This window comes from Hydra vulgaris, chromosome 15 (assembly GCF_038396675.1).
Source record: "Hydra vulgaris chromosome 15, alternate assembly HydraT2T_AEP".
NCBI classification, from domain to species: Eukaryota; Metazoa; Cnidaria; class Hydrozoa; order Anthoathecata; family Hydridae; genus Hydra; species Hydra vulgaris.
The window spans coordinates 3,880,001-3,894,139 of NC_088934.1; the positions used below are offsets into that span (position 1 = coordinate 3,880,001).

Consider the following 14,139-nt stretch of genomic DNA (forward strand, 5'->3'; position numbering starts at 1 on the left):
TACGTATAGTGGAAATATATGTGTGTTTTTTTACATTTTTTAAAAATTATTTATATCTAGAATTCAAATTAAATGTTTGTTTTGCTGGTATTTTTAATTATTTCATTTAAAATATAAACACAACACTTATCTTTCTGTTTTTATTTATTTTGTTTAATATAAATATTATCAAACGTTTTTTGTTTTGTTTTTGTTGTTGTTTTTTTAATTCATTCAGTTAATATTTAATTAACACATGTTTCTTTTCGTTTTTATTTTAATTATTTTGTTTAATATTTATATAAAACATTTTTTACTTTTTATTTATTGTTTTCATTTTAATTATTTTATCTAGAGTTTAAATGAAATGTTAGTTTTACTGCATTTTTTTAAACTATCCATTCTAGAATTATTTAAAAGCATTCTTTTTTTTTGTTGTTGCTGTTTTTATTTTTATTTTAATAATAAAAAAAATAAACTTTTTAAATTGTGCACACCACCCTAAAAATGACCATCCAACCAATGCTTTTTCGTGCACTGGTATTACACTTCAAACAGAGAATACTGATATATATATATATATATATATATATATATATATATATATATATATATATATATATATATATATATATATATCTGTGTGTGTTTGTGTGTGTATATATATATATATATATATATATATATATATATATATATATATATATATATATATACACATAAAACTTCTTTATATGGATGTGTACTCTATTTGTTAAAAATATTAATTTTTGCAATATTTTGTGGGAGCATTGATAAGGGCTGTTAATTACTTTGGCCCAAACTCAGACCCTTTAACATTCCTAATGTTGATACCCAGGTTATCAAATATATTAAAAAATCCTTTCTTAATATACTTGATAACAAGAGTATCAATGAATAAAGAATATTTTTAGAAATAAGTAGGGAGTTTTGAACATTTGAAATTTCATTAAAATCGATGTCAATATTTTCTTACTTATCTGGATAAATGAAATTGTTATTAGATAATTCTGCTATTGAGTTTTTATTTAGTTTTGCTTTTTTAAAACTTATGTTATACTCATATCTTTAATCTCCACTTCCAGGAATTCCTTTTTTTTAATCTGGTCTTTTAAAAACATAATTTGTTTTTTTTCTTTGTCTTCTGTTTTTCTTATTTCATCTTTTAATATTTCCTCAAAAAATGTAAAGAACCATATTATAATAGTATTGCTAAATTTTTATGGATAATAGGGTTTTTTGATACAATTTAAAAATTGTTTAATTTTTTTTTTGTGGAGGAGGGCAGGGGGTTTAGAGGGTAAAGCCTATTTTTAACTTACAAATTATTTTTCAATGTTGGCCTATAACTGAACCTAATTTTGAAATTTTGTAAATCATAGATTGTGATATATTTGATTTTCAGCCAACAATTTTTGATGTTTATATTTATACCTAATTAAAACATGTACTACTAATTTTCCAACTTACTAAATCATTGAACTACTGTATTTTTGACCTACTGAGTTTTTCAACCAACTGTATTTTCAATTTTATAACTACGCCTTTCGGGTATGTATTTTTTATATTTTGTTGTTGATTTAAATACAAGCCAAATTTGATCAGCCTTGGTGTAGTGGTTGAAGTGCTGTCTTCAGAATCGGGAGATAAGGTTCAATGAATGCTTGGAAAACTTATTGATTGTTAATTTTAAAAAAAACCTTTAGTTTAAAAAGACGTTAAAAAACACAGATCAGATAATCTTTTGAAAATTGATTTAGCTCAAATTGGTTGAAAATGAAAATTTATAAAATAGGTCGAAAAGTAAATCGGTTAAAAACGTCATAAATTGTTTGAAAATAAAAGAGACTATAGTTAGTTGAAAACAATTGAGGACTCAGTAAGTTATCTGAAAATTAATTTCAATTTTTAGTAGATGTTTTATAGAACAACTTAGTAGGTCGTGATTTTTGTAGGTCTAACTTTCTGACACTTTTTCAATAATAAAAAAGCTCTGAAAGTTTTTGCCCCCTGAAGGGAAACTAAGGGTTTTCAAAAATTAAAAGAAAATCATGGTTTGTGTCAATTTGATTTGCAAGTATTGATTTATTACTTCGTATTCTTGACTTTAAAATTGACTTTAAATAAAATTAAATTTACCAATTAAACCAATTGACTTTAAATAAAACCCAATTAAGCTTCTTGATATTAAAACACAATATTTCTGGCAAATTTTTTAGAACAAAAATTTTTAAGATCTTTTTCGATATATTTTTGTTTTATATATTTTATCTATTTTGCTTTCTTTTTATTCCAATATGCCTACTTGTTTTAATAATCATTATTAAATTTGTAGTTTATTGTTTATTATTATCTTTTAATAATTTTATTATTATTTATAAATCATTTTCAGGAGAAGTTATCGATGCTAAAAACAGATGTAAAAAATGTCTCGGTAAAAAAGTGTGCGATGAAACAAAAATTTTAGAGGTATTTTTCATTTTTACTTTTTTCATTTCATTTTTTTTAATAAATTATAAGTAAATTATAAGTTTTTTCATTTTATTTTTTTTAGTAGATTATAAGTAAATTATAAGTTTTTTAGTATATGTAAATTATAAGTTAAGGGCCTTCAAATTACTGAATTTTTTTTTGCTTTTTAGAACTTATTTTTTATATGTTAATTTGTAAATATTTTGCGGTTAAAATAAAAGATATTATATGAAAAAATTAATTTGGTTTCGATAAGTGCTTACATGAATAAAGAAATGAGTGACAACATTAAAGCATTAGGTTGGTACATTAAGGTTGGTGACTGGAAGTAACATTAAGGTTTTGGTACATGCGTTTACTGATAGTTTGGGTATAGGCGGTGTGCAGTAGTTTGAAAGACAAATATTCTTTATTTCCTTTTTTTTTAAGTTTAAGGCACTTGAAACTCTAAGTTAAAATAAAGTAAATTTTTAAGTATACTAGAATTTTAGCCTTATTCTATTGACATATTCAAGATATTGAAATGTCTTGCAATATTTATTCAAGATGTATCTGATACAGATCTTGTGATAAGTTTGTGTTGAGTATTGTTTTATAAGTTTTAAAATTATTTTTTATTTATTTCATAAATAAATAAATAAAAAATAATTGTTAACGATTTTAATAATAACAAAAAATAATTGTTAACGATTTTAATAATAACAAAAAATAATTGTTAACGATTTTAATAATAACAAAAAATAATTGTTAACAGTTTTAATAGTGTGTTTACTATTTTTCTTACCTCCTTTTACGTTCTTTTTTATAAGTATCTTATTTATACTTGTCATTATTGTTACTGGTTCATAACTGGTTCTTCTAATGAGACACCATTTTGAACAAAGTCTAAAATCATATTGTAAATGTTGTTAGATGTGCTCAAGCTGCCAAGCAGAAATGTGCTTGGTAGCCAGCTTCATCTTGGTTTTCTCATGATTCTCAGGGTCCAAACAGGGCACTCAGTAGCTACAAAAAGCTGCTGTTTGATAGAACAAGTGAATATAAAATTTTTTTATTGATAGAACAAGTGACTATAAAACCAGATACCAGGCATTTTATATTCACTTTTTCTATCAACCAAAACTCAATCCTAGCATAATCACATCCTTTTATTTTAAGCCTTTTATCAATTGCTTTCTTGCACTTTTACACAGGGCTGTGGAGTCGAAGTCACAAAATTTTTAGCAGAGTTGGAGTCACTAAACGAAATTGCAACTGCAATTCTAATAGTAAAAGTTCTTGGTATTGCACGCGCGTGTACAAAATATTTAACCTTCAAAAATTTTTTCATATATTTGGAAGAAAAAAAAATTCTTAATTATCGCATAATATTTTTTAAAGAATTGGAAAAATTTTTCAAAGATTTTGCTTTGATGTCAGAGTCGTACTCTGATAATTTCAACGATTGGAGTCGAAGTTGGTATTTTTTTTTTAATGACTCCACACATTTTTTTAATATTTTTTTTACTCCCACCTTAAATAGCTGTTGCTTGTATGCTTGTAGTTCCAATCTTTTTTATTTCTGGTCCAGTGCAGAAATATAAAGATTTTTTTTGTTTTCAGGATGTTTTGTTTAAAACTCCAAAAAATTGAATTTAAAAAAAAAAGAAGAACTTTATTTAAATTTTTAAATTGATAGATTAAAAAAAAAGTTTTCTGTTGAAAGGTAGTAGTTTATTAAGAAAATTAAAATGAATAAAAAAAAAGTTAACTGTAAATATGGAATAATTTAGTAATAATGAACTGTCAAAGAAATCAATACTATGCGGTATACAATTACATACATATATAGTTACATTAAGTATAATAAAAATTTATTTTACGTTATAATTTTAGTTATAATTTCATATAAATACATTATATTTTCACATAAATATATTATAATAGGAATTGAGTAATTAGTTTGTTATAATAAATTTTCTTTGTTGTATATATTACATTGTATTATATTACATTATTGTATTATATTACATTATATTACATTATTGTATTATATTACATTATATTACATTATAGGCTTGGATAAATTTAAACATTTGAAACTATTTCCACTATTATAACTCCTTCCATGTCTTTCTAAAAATCTTTTAAAAGATCTTCTTTTTTTTAAGTTACTTTAAATTATGAATAAGTTAAATTAAAATCTTCCCTTGCAATGGAATTATTCAATTGCTTTATTTATTTGTTTCTTTTTTTACAAAGAATTGTTTAAATTTTTTTTTTTTTAAACTTGACTTTAAATCAGAGCATAAAATGATTAAAAATTGCTGTTTTGAAAAGACTGCTTAAATAAAACTTTTCATAAAATAAGTTTTAAAGAACTTGCTTCAAATGCAATTAAAAACGTAACAAAAAGTAATTTTTGCTCCGAGTTTGAATTTTTTGAGTTTTATCTCAAAGCTTACATATTTTCTTTTTTGTAAGGAATTGTTTTCTTTTTTCTTAAGTTTTTTTAATTTTTATCATAGTTTAATTTATTCCTGAAATGCTTTCTGCAGGAAAAAATCTTTTTTTTATATTTTCTTATCTTTTTCGGAATTCCAGATATTTTTCTTAACTTTTAGTTTTTCCGGATGTCCAAAACGTTTTCCATACATAAAAGTTTTGGTATATATTTTTGTAATATATTTGTTTTTTAAGCTTTCTTAATCATCACTCATATAAATTTAGGTTGAGTTTGAAAAAAGCTTGGAAGCAACTCAGCTAAAAGTAAAATTAGGAGGAAAATAAGGAAAAATATATTCCTGATTTTTTCCAGAGATTTCACCTGCTACAGTTTTCTGGATTTTTAAAATATAACCTGAATGATCTATGTTTCTGAAATGTTCTGAAATTATTAAAACATTTAAACAGTTGTGGTCAAAATGTCAATAAAAAAAAAATCTTTCCTTTGGTCTGCAATAGCGTTCAATCATACGCCATTCCTGCCCGAGTCTGATTATAATATAAATACTATATATACTTTTACTTGTTGTTGTTGTTAGGTACAAGTTGACAAGGGGATGAAAGATTCTCAGAAGATAACATTCCACAATGAAGGAGACCAACAGGTAAGTGTAAAAATATTTGTATTTTTTTGCACAATTTACATTTTAAACATGCAAGGTTTTTGTCAGTTCTACGTGTTTTAAAATATCTATAACATTGATAGCCTGGTATTGAAAGTGGAGATGTCATAATTGTTCTAAAGCAAGTTGAACATCCGCGCTATAAGAGAAAAGGCGATGACTTATACTTGAAACTAACAATTGGTTTGACTGAAGCTCTATGTGGGTTTGTTATACCAATTCAACATTTAGACAATCGTGAATTACTTGTTACAAGCAGTGCTGGAAAAGTTATTGAACCAGGTACTTTATTTTTATTCTAAAAATTTTATGTTGTTGGTAGTAGTAGTACACTGTTTCATCAATTCATCATACTGCCTAGACTCATCAGAAATCAGAGAGTTACACTGCTGGCAATTTATGTACACGTTTTATGTATGCCTAAAGTGATTTCTGTTAAGCAACTTTTTATGATTTTTTAACTTTTAAATGGTTCTATAAGCGGTAAGATAAAAAAATTAATTTATTTTATAAAAAAACCATTTTGAGGTTTATGTAAAGAAAATTTTTACAAAAGTTTGAATGACAATTACGTTGGATATAAACGCTATTTACATCAAAAATTCAGATAAAATAATTAAAAAAACTGAAGATGAGGTGCAAGTTTATTAATTAATTCGTGCTTTAGTAGCTACAAATATTGACTTTTTAGATATTGTTATATATCAAATGCTTTTTTTTTCACGTTTATATTTTACAAACCATAAATTTTGGTATAATTTATTGTTTGTTTGTTTTTTTTGTTTTTGTTTTTTTTTATTTGTCACCTAATCTAAAAAGATAGATTAAATAAAGATTATTTAAATATATTACTATTACTACTTTATAAAAAATAAATTTGAAAAAGCATTTTCAATAAAACTTGCACTTGGAAAAATGCACTTTTTTTATTTCTAGTTAAAAAAACAATAGTTTTTATGCGATTAAATCTGAAATAATAATTGTAATATGAAATGATCAGTTTTAAAATTTTTATATAATTTCGCTGCTTTTAAGACCCAACATGACATAATTTTAAAAAACTTTTTTTTCAAAATATTAGGGACCAGTTAAAAATATACATATATATATATATTATTTTTTTTTTATTAATGTTAATTCACCTCCCCAAGGCCCAGAAGGCCACTACAGACGAAGAGGCTACTTAATTGTGGTTATAACCCTCTCTCAACTCTATAACTCCGAAACACGAACCTTGGCAAACAAGGCCGCTGCGCGGAAAAACAAGTTGAGCGTGGTACTACCAGGGACGTGGTGGGGATCATACTCGGAACCTCTCGCTTATGAAGCGAGCGCTTTACCACTACACCACTACCGCATTTATCAAATTTATAATAATATACATATATACATCTAATTTGTCAAATTTATTAATTACACTGCCCAACAGTGATTTTGTTTTGGAACCAAAATTAGTTATTTATGTATTTTCCATCTGCTGAATTGAAAAATGACATATTAGCTCTAGTTTAAGAAATAAAAGCAAAAAATTTCTTTCAAGGCAAGGGTTGAATTAACTTAATTAATTAAAACACAAATAGAAAATTTGTGGTGATCTAAAAGTCATTGCTATACTTTTAGTAATGCAATTAGGGTATACTAAATACTGCTGCTTTTAGTGTTTGTGGGACAGTAGAGGCAGAAGTTCACATATAAAAGAAGACTGGCCTGCAAGAAATCTCAACACAGATGAAGTTTTGAAGGGGCATGATAAGGAAACTTGTGAAGCTCTTAAGGGAGTGACTTGTGGATTTTTAGGCAACAAAAGAGATAACTACATTCAATTGATAACAGTACTTCTGCAAAAATACCATCAACTTAGATGTAACATGTTCCTCAAGATTCATTTCTAGACTTCTTTCTCCCCCCCCCTCCTTTCTGTATCCCTCAGTTGTGGAGCTGTTAGTGATAAACATAGGGAAAGGTTTCACCAAGTTATTTCTGTAATGAAACAAAAATATCATGGTCATTGGAATGAGGCTAATCAGATTACTGTTGGTTCGTGTGTAGGGATGCTCCAGAATTTGTCTACAAAAGGAAAGCAAAAAGATCACATTCTTATGACGATACTCCATAATTATCTTTAACCCTATTAACTTGATGATCATGATTTCTTTGTTTAAAACTGTTAGAATATATCTGTTAGAATATATTTACATATTCTTATAATATTTAAAGATATTTGGTCTTTTTTACAGATATATTCTAACAGTTTAAAACTGTTAGAAAATATCTGTAAAAAAGACCAAATGTACTTTAAATATTAGAATATGTAAATTATGTCATATTGCTCTGTTGCAAATTAACTGAAATAAAAAATTATTGTATATCTCAGAAACTAGAGCTAATAAAAAATTTTCATTTTCATTTTCTTTTTTTCTCAGCCCAAAATTAGTATAATTTTAATCCTAAAAAATTGTTGTGCATTAAGTTACACTAACAAAATAAAAATAAAAAATAAAAACTTATGTCTTCCTAAAAATGAAGTACTTAAAAGAAAGTGGTTGAATACGATAAATCGCGCAGTATTTAGTAGTGCGTGTAGCAAAAAATGGTTTCCTAAAAAAAAAAAAAGTTTCTCTTGTTATGTTTATGTTTATTCGGCACACTTTATTACTGGTGGGTTACTTTTAATTTGCATCTTAATTTAGTACTGGTAAATAATTATTAAAATGCAGTACTTTTTATACCCTAAAATAACTAAAATTATATGTAGACAGCAATGTAAGGCGTCATTTTATTTAAACAGATCTAAAAGTAAGTAAAATCACCTAAAAGACTTATATTTTGCAAACATCTATTCGCTGTTTCTTTTGATTAACTTTTAAAGTAATTGTAGGAAATAAAGTTATTGTTAAATGATGTTTTCTTGACTTTGCGTATAAGAAAGAATAGCTTGTTTTCCCCCAATTCAATATGGTTACTTTTAATTTTAGTGATATAGTTATGTGATTCCAACTGGATGGATACAAAAAAAAAAATTTATTGTTGCCCAGTGTTATTTGTGCACCAATGGTTATTAATGTCTAGAAAAAATTATACAAATTGCTAATAATGTCCCAAGGAAATAATTTTTGTAGCAATTGTTACTAAAAAATCAGATTCCTGAACTTTAAATTGGATTTTAACAAGTAGTGAAACGAATAGCAAATCGTATATTTATTGACCTAAGTTTTATGAGGACTTCATATTCGGCTTTGTTTAAATTTGATTGGCAAAAAATTAAAAAATCTTCACCAGTACTTATTTTCAATTAATAATTGACATTTTTATTATCCCTGGAGGATGCCCTAAAGCATAAGATCTAAGCTAAAATAAACTGTGAAAAATAATGAACTAAAAAGTATCGGTAGTAAGAAACTAGTAATTCATTAAAAAAAAAAGATATTTTAAAGCCTCTGCAAGGTAACCATAAAGATAAACCATAAGTAAAATCCTCCAATAAAGATTTGTCCCGACCCTTAAAACTAATATTTTCAAATTTTATTATTAAATTTCAATTTACCTCCCCAAGGCCAACAAAGTCACTACAGTTGAGGAGACTACTTTAGTTAAGGTTTCAACCCTCTCTAAACTCTATAACTCCAAAACATGAACCTTAAAAAAACAAGGCCGCTGCACAGAGAAACAGTTTGAGCAAATTACTACCAGGAGCATGGCGGAGATGGAACTCAGAACTTCTTACTCACGTTCTACCACTACGGCACTACCGCAATTTTAAAATCGTGTTAACAATAAACACCCAGAGATTAACATAAGATCTATTAGTTTTTATTCAAACTCAAAATAATATGTTTAAGATTTAATCCTAGATAATCTTTTCTAAGGGTATAATTATTACTTAGTTACTTTTAAGGTTACTGAAGGTACTAGATTTCTACTTAATAATTATATTTATGTTTTTTTTTATTTTTTTCAGATTCAACTCGTGTATTGCTCAATGAAGGCATGCCTCATTATCGAAGTCCCTTTGATAAAGGTCACATGTTTGTATCGTTTGATATAATTTTCCCACAAAATAATTACCTGGAATTGGAAAAGTTAAAAGTAAGTCTTTGGTTTCATTGAAAAGTCCATTTTAATTTATTTTTTTATTTTTATCTAACTTTTAATTGAAGGGCTATATTTAGCAATAGATAAATTAGAGAATAAGTATTAATAAGATTTTGTATTGACTGATGTTATTGAATTATAGTGGCGGAAAGATTCAGTTTAAGGTTTGCACTTTTAACTCCAACAGAATCTAGTTATTTACTGCAAACAACTATCGCAATGCTGTTGACATTCCTATATTAATGAATATTAACTCCCCCTCACTGAGTCCTCTTCTTTATGTCTTCTTGTTCACTACTGACCGCTCATTCAAACCATATATACAATCATTTCTATAAAAAGTTAATATTAGCTAGGGTTGCTTTTCTATTGTTCTCGTCACTATCTTACTCCTGATTCCATTCTCTACCTCCACAAATCTCTTCTTTGTACTTGTAAAGAATGATGTTGTCATATTTGAGCTGGTTTTTCTAATAATGCTCTTTTTCTTTTAGACAAGGTCCAAAAAAGCATTGTAAATGTAGTTGAACATGCTTTACCTGCCGAGCTTGAGCCTCTCTCCCATTGTTGTAAGGTTGCATCTTTTTCTCTTTTTTAAAAATACTATCATAGTGGCTGCTTAAAGGAGCCAACATCTCTAGTTCCATCAACCAAAATTCATTTTTTTCTTACTCCTCATTCAGTAAAGTGGTATCCTTTTACTGTATCTGTCCCTGCATTCTCTAAAAACTTTTATTCATCAAGTTTTTATTTACCTTACTACAATCCTTTGAATCTCTTTTCCATCTACATGTCTTCCTGAATCATGTACAACCTACAACTTTTCAAGTTCTCAACCGTTTCCTTGCTCTTTAACTCTTGAATTTCACAATAATGGAGGGAGACAAAAATAGCACGATGGGTTAATATTATTAATTTATACAAGCTTGAAGCATTAAATATTTCTAAAATGTGTAAATTAACAGAAGCTTCTATCTAAAATCTATACAAAAGTCAAAAAGATATCACTTGCCTTCAAGTGTTTTGTGATTAAACATTAGTAGCATTAAAAAGTCATTCAGACCTGCATGATGATGAAGGGACGATTATTTTAGTATCTTAAGTCATTTAATTTTGAAAAATATATAATTTTCGCAATCTTTATGCAGACATTTGTTTGAAAGATTTTAATCGAAGAGGCTTTTGCTTCTGCTACTCGGTGTTGTTAAGGCAGTTTTAAAATATTTTAGCGTTTGTATGATATTTTAACTACGATAATTCTGACTACGATAATTGACTATGATAACTTTTTATAATTCACAGACCTGATAATTTAACGGAAATACGTAGTATTTCCGTTAAATTATCAGGTCTGTGAATTATAAAAAGATGAAAAAAAGTAAACAGATAAATTTTGCGTTATTATAAAATATAAATGTTTGTAGCGAAAAAACCCAGACTGAAGATTATTTTTTTAAAAAAGAATCTAAAAATCACAATCGCTTATCCAAATTTAAATAAGATTTTAAATAAATGCGAATTTTAGGTGAAATCAACATCATAGTTTAATAATATGATCTGTTCTGATCGTTTATTGGCAATTTTTCTTAATTATAAGCTCTTTTTTGATCGGAATTCTAGTATCTTTTGTGAAAATTTATAGAAATATTGAATTTTGACAACTATATATAGTTAACATACGTCAGAACCGATAAGAACTGGGATCTATAGTGGGTTAAGGCACTTTTTCAAAAGATTTTAGCTAAGTTCATGTTAACGTCGATGAGCGAAATTGATCTAAAGACTCCAAAATGGTGTTCTTTAGATTTACTTTTAAAGGGTAATTATAACATTTAAAACTCTTGTTTGGACATGCTAATTTCAAATAAAAGAACTCGAATGATTATAAATCGCCTTAACTACACTGAGTATTGATGAGAATTTAGGTAAACTTTCTGCAAGGAAAATATTTTGCAATATAATAGAAAAATGGCAAATCAAAAAGGAATAAAATTACTAACTAGAGATTACTAATTCTTTAGCTCAAACATGTTATGGTTTTTTTCAGTTGTCAAAATATCTTTTAGACACAACTCATCAGTATGTATTATTTACTCAATTTCAAAACAGACTCATTAGAAAAGCTTTTTGGAAAATTTCAAGGCTCAGGAGGGCTCAATTGTCATTTCTGTTTAACAAGTTCTTGAAAAAAGTAACCATATATTGTACAATGTTGCTATTAACATTTGAGAAAAGTTCTGATGTATTAAACAATATTGTTTCGTATCACTCTTTGTCCAAAATGTAAATTTTTACCAACCGAAGGTATTTGTAATGGGTCATCCATAAATTACGTTACACTTAAAGGGGGAAGGGTTAGTGGTTTTGTGACGACTCTTGTTGCTAAAAAGTTATGTTGTAATGAGGGAAGGGAGGGTCAAAAATTGCCGACGTAATTTGTGGACGACCCCTAATATAATTAACAAATTAATTTTTATGGAAGATTCATTAAGTGTTGATACTAAATGTCATAAGTTTATTTTGCTGGGTACATTATTCGTGATGATGAAAACCCAGAGGATACCTTTTATTATGTAACATTTGGCAGTTTTTTGAAGGAGATAAATTGAAGATGTTAAACTATTTTACAAAAAAAAAAGAAACTTCTACATTATTTTTCGTGAAATTTATAATGACCTTTGCCGGTTATTGCTATGCAACCACCTAATGATGATATCAGAAAATATTATTCACACGATATCAAGACATCATAGATTAACAATTACAATTGTTTTATTTAATAATTATTGTCATCTTTATTCACCGTTCACACAAAAGAAAAAAAATAGAAAACCAAAAAGAAACCCAAATAGAAGTTAATAAAAATCAGCCTAAATTAAAAATACGTAAAAAATTTTAACTAAAAATGAAAAGGATGAAAAAATATAATATAAATGTAACAAAAACGCTTTAGTTATTTAAAAAAAATTTAATTGAATTCATATTTAAAAAAATTTATTTTAAGAGTTTATAAAGATAAATTATAAAGATAAAAAAAAAGAAAACCTTTATAAAGATAAATTGCTACGATCTTTATAAAAGTCGCACGTAGCCAAGGCCTGTAATATAGTAAGATTTCTTTCTAATGTTTAAAGTACACTTAGTATGTTGTTGTTTTTTTAAGTCTTGAAGTAATTTTCTTTTGTTGATAACAAGTAGAAATTATTAAACTTAATAGTCTTAATCTTAGTTTAGTCTTGTTCTTAATTTTCACCCGCCCCAAGGTGGGTGGTGGCTTCTCACACCCCATTGGGTGGGTGAAAAAAATTTCCGAAGTTTAATAAAGATCTCGTGCAATAAGCACGCGAGAGTACATCTAATATCTTTGCAATTTTTATACTTTATTACAACTCATGTTCTCAATTGCATCATGAAAATGTTTAGTTGAGATTTTTTACTATAATACTAAAAATACTTATACTAGTACTTACAGTATTATAATAATACTTATATTATACTAATAATACTTAAAATATTATATGTTGTGTATGTAATGTTAATTTGAGTATATTGAGTATCATTACCATTTGCGCGTAATTTTTGTAGCTTCTCGAGAGTATTCTTCCACCGCGAGCTAAGGTGACTGACATTGATATGACACGTGAAGACGTACAAGAGGTTATGCTCAGTAGTTACGATGCGTCAATGGATAGTGGTACTTCCAACCAACGTGAGGCTTATCATCAAGATGATGATGGTGACGATGATGGGCATGGTCCCCATGGTCAAGGAATGTCTTGCGCTCAACAATAATATCGGCTAACAGTTTGTAAATTTCGAAAATGATAAAATATTTGTCAAATATATTTTGGACTTGTCATGTTTTAAGTAATAATGTTTTCTCTTGAGTTAAAATTACCTATATTGTGAATCTAATTTTAAATTTTATTACATTTAAAAACAAAAAGGCAACATGATTTTAACTTGTCACGTTTAGATCTACAAAAATCTTGAATCTACTAATTTAATTTACAACAAAATCGTTCTAAATCCTATCTAAAAGTTGAAATATTTTTCAGATGTTTTACTGAGGCCTAAATTGTTTACAACAAATAATAGTCTAGATTTTAGTCAGATTTTGATGATAAAACAAAGTTCGCGACTTAAAGGTTTATATTAGCTACTGTCTACTAACTCTGTCTAGATCTGTTGCAAGAAAATATTCCTCGAGCCGTGTTGAAAAGAGTGGGTAATCATGCGATGACATTTATACTTGCAGAGTATTCTTTTATTTTTTTCTACAACCACCAATTTGGCTTTAAAAAAATAGTTCAACTGAACACGCAGTTATCCAATTTAGACAAAAAAAATCATTAATTCTTTGAAAAATCTAAATATGCATTAGTTATTTTCATCGACCTATCAAAAGCATTCGATGCTGTCGATCATGAAATTTTGGTACAAAAACTAAAGTATTATAGAATAAATT

At 26.8% G+C, this 14,139-nt stretch overlaps 1 protein-coding gene across 1 annotated transcript in view; it reads left to right on the top strand.

The window, feature by feature from the left end:
- The window catches only part of LOC136092248 (dnaJ homolog subfamily A member 2-like), a 41,433-nt gene extending 27,895 nt beyond the window's left edge, over positions 1-13,538 (top strand). The window contains exons 8-12 of the mRNA XM_065820029.1: positions 2,393-2,469; positions 5,496-5,561; positions 5,663-5,861; positions 9,538-9,665; positions 13,257-13,538. Of these exons, the coding sequence (XP_065676101.1) occupies positions 2,393-2,469; positions 5,496-5,561; positions 5,663-5,861; positions 9,538-9,665; positions 13,257-13,463 (677 nt within the window). The 3' untranslated portion in view covers positions 13,464-13,538. The remainder of the gene's footprint in view (positions 1-2,392; positions 2,470-5,495; positions 5,562-5,662; positions 5,862-9,537; positions 9,666-13,256) is intronic.
- The last annotated feature ends 601 nt before the right edge of the window (positions 13,539-14,139 follow it).